Genomic DNA, 10,885 nt, shown 5'->3' on the forward strand with positions numbered 1-10,885 from the left:
TTAGAATTTGTTGAGCTGTGAGGAAAGACTGTGACGATTCCAAGGGGAGAGTTGTCACAGAAAAAAAACAGAATATTATGAGAATGGAAGTATAAATATCAAAAAACCAAACGTGTTTTTTTTTTCTAGGAGGAAAAAACCCGAATATGGGAATAATGTTGCGATAGTGTGAGTACAAAGTTTCAGTTATTTTTTTTCAAGAAGTTGAAAACTGAAAATCACACACCAGTGTAAACTGACCCGATCCTCAACAGTTCCCTCTGTTGACACAGGTTTATGTTTTGAATATTATGACTTCATTCTCATCGTTTTATAACTTTATTCAAGTAAGATTATTATTTTGGTCAGAGCATTTTAACGTTTGTCTCTTAAAATTCTGAAAATTTTTGAATGAATAATTTCTTGACAGTGTGGCGCTAATACTCCTTTCACAATTGACTTCCAGTCCAAATAACAACGATAAGTCCTGAATTGAAAATAGGTCAAGTTGAAACTAACCAAAAAAACAAACAAACAGATTTGGGGGTGTAAAAAACACATTTCAAAGATTTACAGGCACAACTGTATGCATCAAAGAACAAAAGAACAACAATTGGGGTTAAATGTTTACACATAAGATCAAATCTGCTCATGGATGAATGGCTCACCTCGAAAAGACTCAACCTTGATTTGACTGAAGGTATATGTACTGCATGAAATGGGAAAACTGGAAACGTATGACCTCAGACCAGAAAAAAGCTGCTACAAGTCAAAGTTGCTACTTACAAACTTGGCGGAAATCACAATGTGCCTTGGATGTACAGTGCATATAAAAAGTCTACATATCTCTGTCCAAATCTGAGGGTTTTTTTTTTTTTTGTAAGATAAAAACACCAATCTATGATAAGTAATTTCCAAACTCATTCGGCCACTAACGTGACATAAATCATTTCAATGTATTTATTTAGTTTGTTTATCTTTTCAACTTAAACAACTGAGGTAATATGGTTGCAAAAGTGTGCACACCCTCTTATAATTGGGACGTGGTTGTGTTCAGAATCAAGCAATCGCATTTAAACTCATGTTAAATGGGAGTCAGTACACACCTATCCCCATTTGAAGTGCCCCAGATTAACTCCAAATTAAATTCGGATGTTCCAGTAGGCTTTTTATATCCATGGTACATCATGTATGTATGTCATCATAATGTACAAGTATATCTATCTTTAAAAACAACAAAAATAAAGGAAATACTGGCCGGTATATATTTTTTTTCTTTTCAACTGAAAGCTTACTTCCCGTTTCTGAGAAGGTCTTAAATGCAGCAAAACACGTCAAGATTTGACAAGAGATTCGCCAAGAGACAAAAAAATAAAATAAAGTTGCACATATTGGGGGGCCTGTGCTTATTATTTCCGCCATTGTTGAGCTTCATGACTGGTTGAATGGACTGGGGTTGATATCTAGATATTTGGGGTGGAGGGGGTGAGGGGGGTGCTCCAAGGCTCATGACGAGGAGGGATGGGGGAGTGGTCGCAGCAGGTGAGGAAGAAAGTCTCATGTTCGTACACCCATTTTACAGACGTTGGGATGGGGACCCTTGAGGGGGGTCCTGCTGTCCATGGGCATTCCAAGGGGCTGCACGCCGATCCACACCGATGAGGGAGGAAAAAGGGGGGCAAGGGAGGAGGGCAATGCAAGACGCACCGTGGGTGAAGGGGAAGAATAAAAGGGAGATGAAAAAGTAAAATAAAAGATAAAATAAAAAAAAAAACGGAATCACACACTCATCGTCATGTTGGGTGAATACTGTAAAAGGAGAGAAAAAAAGAGAGAGGGAAGAGAGAGAAAAGATAAGCCCGTACTCTTATTCAACTTAGTCAAGCAACACTGGACTATATGCAGCACCCCCCTTTTTTACAGCAGCATGTCATGGAATAAATTATCATGTGAGTAAAACAGCAGCAAGCAGAGCCGAGGACATACAAGAGGAGGAGGAGGAGGAGGAGTAGTGCAGCCCACAGAAGAACGTTAGAGAATATAAGGTGGCAGTGATAGATTTGTGATGCGTCGTCAGCATCCTGATCAGTCATCTTTGTATGATGATAGTTTGCATGCACACTCGTTGTGGTTCCATGCGTGGGTTTGGTTGTGCATGCCGTGTTGTTGCGAGGACACAGGCACAAAGAAAAGTATTGATCACCATCTTAAGAGCGTACGTCCACCTGGACTGTTCTTAACATTTAAGCGATGCAAGGTCACGTGAATATGAAGTTGAACTGAATTGTTTCTCATTGCATGATTGAGGAAAAATTGAATTAGAATTATTCATTTTTGGGGAGGTGGGGGAGGGGGCTCTCACAATTAAAATAATATATACTTTATATTATATGTTATAAAAGCAAATAAAAATTGTTATATAATTTATTGGTTTGAGTTTGTTTTTTGCGCTAAAACTGGTCTCTAGCATTTCATAGTTTCCGTCATAGATTATTCCAATATGGAAAAATGCACGTCATAAAAACCGTTAACATAAACATAAAATTGGAATGTACTTTTAACTAAAACGACTTTTAGAATGATAATGAATTACGAACAATACCATTTTTAAAATGCTATTTTCTTTCAAATATATGTCTAATTGATAGTACATTTACCGTGTAATCAATGGTATTTAAAGAAAAAGAGAAAAAAAAGCCATCCAGATGAGATGGTCTCCGTTCAGTCATATTTCCCCCCACCAAATTGCCAATATTTTCCAAATTTACCCAGTAAACTTATGAGCACATCTCTAACTAAATAGCGGTAAACCTTAATCCAGATCTTGAATTACGTATGTATTCAATTTAAATTTAAAACTTTTTTTTAAGGCAGACTCAGCAAAATTGACTGAATCAACTTGAACCAAACCCATTCAATTTTAAGTTTCAAAGCAAATGGTGTGGCCTTGGTGGAGGTAGTTGAATACGTGGCGCTACTCACACTTTCACTTTGGAATGGGTTTAAAAAGTTGCCTGCCATCTCGCCGTCATCCCGCGGAGTGCCAGGGGGATTGTTCATGCCTGCCATGTTGTTGGGAGAATTCTACCACACACAACCGCACAACACAGTCAGTAAGTAGATTGACATGCTGATTATTCAACACACACAAGGAGTTGTACAGACGGGTCAATGCTGACTTTGCGACTCCACGACGTCGACTAGTCGCTAACAACATGTTTGCTGGCAGCAACAGATGATTGAAATGGACTTCTACGACTGAAGGTTTTGATTAATTTTGGCTCCACAATATCAAAGTGGAGAGGGAGTTGGGGAAATGAAAGAACACCGCACTTAGTTTTGCAAAGCGTCCCGGACGACGCAAGCAAGCTTGCCCATATTTGGGGCTGGTAGCTAAGTGACTGAACAGCAAGTAGACCGGTGCCTTTAGGCACCGGTTCAGAAGTAAGGTAGCTCAGCAATATGCATTTGTCACCTTTTCGACGGAAAGCCATGACTTGATTTATCATGAGGAGAGGGAGGAGAGGGCGTGGCAAGATTTGGGGGAATTTAGACTCATAAGTGAGCTCCTTAAAGATCGGTTCAAAGTGTACTACTCAGCAGGGAGCAGGGTTGTTGTTGTTAGTATTTTTTAAATCACATCACGGTACATAACAGCTTGTATCCTTTTTTTATTAATATATATCTGTGCTACTTGGCGTTGATCTGTACCAGTAACTGGAATCCACTAAATTCCGTTTATGAGCTGTCCAATGTCAGTAAATACTATATGTAGTAATTATGTAATCAGCGGCTAGTCGACTCAACTATCATCACATTAGTGCCGACTTGAACAAAACATAAATAAATAAATAAATAAATAAAACTGAAGTCGTGCAACCCCTAAGACACACAACAAAAACTGTATTCCACCTCACCTTTGGCAACCCGTCCATGTCACCGGAGCCTGTGAGCACACAGCAAAAAAGAAAGCTTAGGAGCGGTCTACTTACTAATTGACAAACCCGTCCTGAGCACCCTTATAAACTTGAGGGAAGCTGTGAGTATTAGCCACACAAGAGCACCTACGGTATAGGCACCATCAACTCATCTCATTTCATTTTAATTACAGCAGAAGAGAAGAAGGAGGTACTTCCTCAGCCGGCCTCCAGAAGGCGCAGTCTGACTCCCAATAAAGAATACATCTTCATTGCTCACCTAGCGAGCCGTTCATATGGTGCTGTTCCATGGCGCCCATGCCACCCATGGGCCCGTCTGGCCCTGGTCCCATTGGGAACTGCAAAGAAAGACCAGAAGAGTCACTAACAAGACAAGTATTCATTTTCATCGAGATTTTTTTTTCCCCTCTTACTACTCACATTAGGTCTGTTTCCACCTGGGCCGATGGGGTTCATCATTGTGTAGATGTTTTCACTCGAGTTTGTTGAATCTACAAGGAAAAAGCAGGAGCATGTTTGTAAATGTGTCATGCACATTTATATATTCAGTTAAAAAAAATACAACAAGAATAAAGTTGAAATTCTACATTGAATAATTACATTTATTAACTTGATTAAAATAACAATGCTACAAGAACATAAAGAGGAAAAATATAAATCTATTTACTATCTATTTATGTAACATTACTTTTTTTTCTCATAAAAACATGAATATTTTCTCATAACACAATGACTTTCTTCATAAAATCAAGTTTTGGGCATTTTTAAGTAAAATGGTGATACATTTTCAAATAAATTCGTGTAAAACTGGGCCAACTCTCTTTTTCAAGATGGAAATGAACAAGACTCAGAAATGAAGTAGTGCTTTAGCGTGAATGCCAGAGCTTCTAGCTGTTATTATGAGTGACGATTATTTATCATCTTTCATTAAGTTTTGATATTTGATGGCTATGTGGACTTATTTCACAACCTCCCCTCCACCCACATTTGATTTCTTTTCAAATCAGGCAACGAGGATTCGATATTTTTCACCAATATGATCCAAGTCCAAAATCATTATATTTGGCAAAATGCCAAAAGTCTTCAGTGTCCAGGAGAAGAAATAATTGTCGTAGAAATCGCGAAGATATAAATCCCCCAAATTTGATTGCAATCATAAAATTTTGAATTTCACCCCTGCAAAATGACCAAAACGGAGTTGGCCCACTGTAGACCTCAGTGGCGATTATCACAAATGTATCCTTGTAATATCAGTGGAACTTGTTTTACATCCTCGTAATTAATTTAGCCTTTTTTTCTTTATTGTTTTTGTCTCATATTTTGCCTCATTTTATTGTACAATAACTTTATACTTTCAATATCATAGCTATTTTCTTTTAAATCGATTACCTTTTATTTCATATGACTACTTTCCTGAAAACTGAAAACTACAAACCTTTTCATTGATCATACCACAACTAATATCTCATAACATTGTTACAATTTGCGTAACATGATTTTTTTTTCCCCCCTCAGCATATCCCAAGTTCTTCTGTTAACCGCCTGGCACCTTAGCAACAGTATTCCTTGTCGCCACTCGCGAGGATAAGGTGACCTTGATCTGAGAGTTGTGCATAAAAGGCTTGGGAGAGACGGCAGATGTTTGGATGTGGCATGTACAAAGTGCCTGAATCTGGCCATTGTTGTTGGGACTGAGGGCCAATAGTGAGTGGGAGGTGTACAATTTTGTAGGAGATTGAAATGTGTGTCTGATGTGTAGTCTTGGCGACTGGCAATGGAAAATATGTCTTCCCTCGTTGAGTATATGAGTCAGGAACGTTTTGTATAGAAGGTTTCCTGGGCAACGCAGCACAATAGAGGCTAGTAATAAAAAAAATACAATGGGCCCTATTTTGGTAGACTGGAGCCCGTGAGCTCGGCGTAAAAACGGGCGCAACTTCATTTTCGTGCCAGCGGAAATCCAGTCTCGTGTGCGTGGGCCTTTCTGGGGGTTCCGGCACATGAAGCAGCCTCGACCCTGGAGCACCTGATTATTTGGTGAAGAGAGAAGTGTATGTTTGGCGTAACAACAGGCGCATCGTCATTTTCGTGTCGGGGAGATGGTCTAGTTCAGTCGGTGTGTGAATTTGGTAGACCCGTTACGCCTCACTCAGCGTTACTTTTTCAGACCCCCCGGGGCATCTTATAATTTGGTGACAAAAAAGTAGACTAGATTTTAAACTGGCTAAAAGGAGGTTTATCGTGCAGCACAGATGGTGTAATGCAATTTTGGTTTCATTGATCGAGGCACCGGCAGATAAATTCGGCGCTCCATGGACGTGTGATGGATGTCACTGGATTTCATTCCAAAATATGCCACCACTGTACGAGAATCCCTCTGAATGATTGCGGAAATTAATTAATTGAACAAATTATCATCATTATCTCTAAAACATTTTTATATCACCCCATCACTATTATTTGTCATACACGGACGCACGGTTGTGCACGTGCATCGTGCTCTCCAATTGCCCACTTCACATGCACAGCCGACCACATCAACCGCAAGGGGAGATCTTGCAGTTTACCTGGCAATGTCATGCACGGACCTCAGCGAGTATATTTCTGTGTCCGCAATGTCAAGCACGGCATACTCGGGCCTACTCCATTCCGACTGCTTGTTGTTGATCTATATTTCTTTTTTTTTGGTTTGTTTTCTTCAATATTAATGAGACAATGTTTTGCAGAGGTGTACTTACAACAATTTTATATACAAACAGTGCTATTTATATTCACAGAAGAGAGTTGGGGGGTTTGTATGGACCGTGTATCCAGTATATCGTGAGTTAGCCCACTCTAGTTCTCAGTACCTGTACTATAAGTATTCCTGCACTGAAACAAAAAGTTGCGCATAGAAAGGGGAAAAGTCTATGCATCACCTCCTGGACTCGGCATGATGGGAGTTCCTGGTGGACCTCCTCCCCCCGGGGGGCCCTGAAGAGCGAAACAAGAGGAGAGTAAAGTAAACGCTTGGCAGTGTCAGCACGCCTCCGCTTACACATCACAGCAGAAGTGGCGGATCACTTCATGGTCTCTCTCTCTCTCTCTCTCTCTCTCTCTCTCTCTCTCTCTCTCTCTCTCTCTCTCTCTCTCTCTCACACACACACACACACACACACACACACACACACACACACAGAAGAAGCCGTCAGCGGGACACTCACCACGTAGTTGCCCGGAGATGAAGACGAATAAGCTATCTGTGGAGAGACGACACGCTGCCATGTCAAACACGCTAAGATGTCAGCGCGAATAAAGACGTGAGTGGGGGAGTGTCACTCACTGAGTTATTGTTGGGGTTCGGCCATGGACCTCTGCCGCCAGGACCCCTGATGGGAAAAATACATGCTGTCTATGATAACACACACTGGACACAAGGAGACAATGGCGCGATACAAACATACTAATGCTACGTTTTGAGTCACACACTCAATGACTGGGGGATTTTTATCTAGTTGGCTTTTTGGATTTATCCTCCAATCATTGAGGTCACAACCATATATTTATCCCACTATGTTTATGTATTTTAAAGCCGGTATTATTTTTGCCCACTGTGGTGGTTCAGCCTTTCTCACATTCTACATTGTAGTATTGTGTGAATATGAATGTCGCCTCACAATGATAAAAATTGGAACAAATAATTCAAGTATAACTAAATGCTGTTGTTTCCAGATGAGCGTAAAGTGCAAAATTAATATAAACAAAGCACTTTGTGTCCAGCAGTGTTGTGACGTGTTGTTCCATGCACTGCATATTAAATACAAGTAATTTGTCTAGTTAGGAAATTTTGTCAGAACTTAAGATAAATGTTTTTAGAATTCATGAAAATGTGGTGGGGTATTGTTTTGAAAGTGCTTTGAACAGGCTACTAACATGTTCATGCCCGGCATTCCAGGCCCCATGGAGTTTGGAGGAGGCCTCATCCCCCCACCGTAATTCTGTAAAAAAAACAGAAAAAGACACGCAAACGCTTCGTCAGGCTCAGCAACCAACACTTCTGGAGTTAAATATCCTTATCCTCCTGGCATAGTTGTATCTGTCACAAGTGAACATTTTCATAAAAACAACAAGAATCCAGTTGCCTCGATCTGACCTTTGCAGATTGTCATAAACTAGATGGCTCATGATTTACACCGCTAAGAAAAATGATTTCTTTTTCTCAAACAGCAAGCTCAAAATGACTTGTGCTTTTAGACTAACAATGTACATTTTCATGGATTTCAAAAACATAGCCCAATCACCCCCCCAAAAAAAAAAATGTGTCATGTGCTTTTGAATCAGGAAAACATCATCCCATAAAAGTGATCACAAATACAAATTGAAAACAACAAACGGAGACCTTATATGTATACTATTTTGTTTAAATTTTGCATCTGTACAGTATATATATATGCCTGCGCTGCGACTGAGGCTCCACTCCGAGGAGGAGTTTTGTTCAGCAGACGAATACACTTGTCGAGCAGATGCCACACCAGCTGCCGGTGTGCTCTGTGCCAAGGGTGGCATCGTAGTAAATGGGACCCCCAGTGCAGGCAGGAGGGGGGTCACCGAGTGCCTCTGTGTGTGCGTGTGTGTGTGTGTCTTTATGTGTGTGTGTGTGTGTGTGTGTGTTGTGAGGCTGCTGCACAATCAAGCAGCTGTCCAGTCATTGTCATTTAAAAGGACACAGGACAAAACAGCAACAGCCAAGAGTATAAAATGGAAAGTGTGTCACATTGGCACAACTTTTGGTGAATGTGTTGGCAAGCATGCGATATTCTTCCCAAGGTGGGAGTCGGCCGGGGGAACGTGGAGAGTGGGCAGATTCCAGCGAGGAGCCAAGCTCGCATTAAAAAGTTGTCAAGTTGGCAACGGAACGCGGTGAGTGAATTTGCTTTCGCGATGCAAATTGGAAGCATCAGCGATACAGCCAAGAGTCAAGACAAGCTTACAGTGTTGTTTCGAAGCACTCTACCTTTTTGATACAGATACAGGGGGTCCTCGTTTTACAAAAGTATGAGCTGCCGTCGGGAAGGAATTCTGTGTCATAAACCAAGTAGCGCTTGTAGCTAGACATTGGTGGCTCTATACTAGGACCATGGTTCGTGGTTAGGAGCAGTGTGCAGTGAACTAGCTGCCCTAACAACGTAAGAAAACAAGGTCAGGTACCACAAGAAAGCACAATTACTGTTTTGAATTTGATTGTTCTATATTTATGGTCTGGAAGCATTTTTTATACAAATATTGGACTGTAATTATGATTTTACTATTGTGTTGTGTGAATGATATTGATAGACTGCGGCGCGTTACGAACTCCGTGCAAATTCAGGTTACATTGTCGCTATGAGGTGTTCCACAAGGCTCTGTACAACATCCGCATTTTTTTTTTTTTTACATTATACTCACATAATTGTCACAACTGCTTGCTGTTAAAGAGGAAAACTAGCAGCTGGTGAAAGCACAATTACTAGGTCCACACTGCATATATGTCAAAATTACTTGGCATTACAGTAAGATAAGAAAGATAAGATAAGAAAACCTTTATTCGGCTCACAATGGAGAAATTTGCAAATTCACAGTAGAAGAGATAGTTAAGTTAGATATTAGCGGTTCTCAATTTAGGACAGATCTGACCTATGAGGGTTCAAGATTTTGAATGGCGTGCATTGAAGTAGTTTGCGTAGCAGCGTAAGAATGCTGTATGCGGTCACACAGCACAAGAAAGCAAGCTCAGTTCCTGCTGCAGTTAGTGTTTATCATTTGAACATATGATAGTTATTTTATTATAACTATATTTACTACAGTGAAACTCCTCTACAACGAAATCATGTCATAGTTATTTTATTATAACTATATTTACTACAACTATAACTTTACTACTACTAAGTTAGTGATTATGGAAAACAAATTTGGTTTACCGCGGTTCCTGTAGTTCAATATTTTGTACCTGTGGACCCATGCCGCCCATTCCTCGAGGGGGATTCATTCTCATTGGACCGCCCATGTTTGGATGTCCTGTGCAGAGAGATGAAGTATTTTCATGATATGACCAAATATATGTAAAATCGTTTCATTTTAGCAGAAAGATGCCACGTCATTGTTGAAGTTGCTACCTTGAGGTCTGGTGGGGTCCAGGCTGTTTGGCAGGAGAGGTTGTGATCCAGGGATGCTCCCTGGTGGCTGGTTTGGCATGCGGAGCGTGGGTCTCGGACCACCTGGGTACCGCGGCGACATGAATGGCTGCAAAAGAGATGAGAAAAACTTATTTTTAGTGTTGTATTTATTGTCATTATTAATGTAAAGGCAAATTTGTGGAAAAAGTTCATGCAGCAAGTGAGTGTGGCCAGTTCAAATCTACGTCAACAGGGGGCGCTGTTGTAATTCAGAACAATGCACTTGCTGGGGTTCAGTTCACAATATGACATTCCCAAGCAAAGGGGAACTTCGGGATGGTGAGTAGGACCTCAGGTAAGGCATTAAGATAAAGTCAAAGAAAGACAAATCTAAGTGGAGAGAGGTCAAAAAGAAACACGCAAGAGTAACTTTGTAAGGAACAATATAAGCAAAGAAGAAGAGGAGGCGGACAGCGTAAGAGTATTAGTGATGGTTCACATTTTGTGCAGTTCAGTGCCTCTTATGTAACACCGTTGTGTGTTCATTGTCACATCAGCTTGGGATATAAGAAATGAACAACATGCAACATTCACTCACTGGCCACTTCATTGCTTCACCTGAACTGTATAGAATGAAGTCTGCCTTTAGAAATTATTTAACAACATGCTTTATGTTGTGTTGAACTGCAACATACTGAGAGCTGTTTCTACTATTGTGTCACTCTCACACAGCTCGATAGGGTAAGCCAGATATTGCAAATATTGCACAAATTTCTGTTCAACTTTGAACAAAAATAGAAATCCGTAAAAAAAAAAAAAAACTCTCTCTATATATAT

The 10,885-nt window shown here is 40.4% G+C and overlaps 1 protein-coding gene across 2 annotated transcripts in view; it reads right to left on the reverse strand.

The window, feature by feature from the left end:
• Positions 1-189: 189 nt before the first annotated feature.
• ssbp4 (single stranded DNA binding protein 4) overlaps positions 190-10,885 on the reverse strand; it is a 68,144-nt gene continuing 57,448 nt past the window's right edge. The window contains exons 4-14 of one of the 2 annotated variants that reach the window (XM_019896948.1): positions 10,049-10,175; positions 9,883-9,950; positions 7,830-7,894; positions 7,240-7,285; positions 7,121-7,156; positions 6,836-6,890; positions 4,338-4,408; positions 4,177-4,255; positions 3,897-3,925; positions 2,962-3,063; positions 190-1,617 (exon numbers count right to left, since the gene is read on the reverse strand). In XM_019896948.1, the coding sequence (XP_019752507.1) occupies positions 1,537-1,617; positions 2,962-3,063; positions 3,897-3,925; positions 4,177-4,255; positions 4,338-4,408; positions 6,836-6,890; positions 7,121-7,156; positions 7,240-7,285; positions 7,830-7,894; positions 9,883-9,950; positions 10,049-10,175 (759 nt within the window). In that variant the 3' untranslated portion in view covers positions 190-1,536. Of the gene's footprint in view, positions 1,789-2,961; positions 3,064-3,896; positions 3,926-4,176; positions 4,256-4,337; positions 4,409-6,835; positions 6,891-7,120; positions 7,157-7,239; positions 7,286-7,829; positions 7,895-9,882; positions 9,951-10,048; positions 10,176-10,885 lie in introns of both variants that reach the window. The other variant, XM_019896949.1, reaches the window with a different exon arrangement.

The sequence above is a fragment of the Hippocampus comes genome, unplaced genomic scaffold (genome assembly GCF_001891065.2).
Source record: "Hippocampus comes isolate QL1 unplaced genomic scaffold, H_comes_QL1_v1.1 scaffold22, whole genome shotgun sequence".
Taxonomy (NCBI): Eukaryota; Metazoa; Chordata; class Actinopteri; order Syngnathiformes; family Syngnathidae; genus Hippocampus; species Hippocampus comes.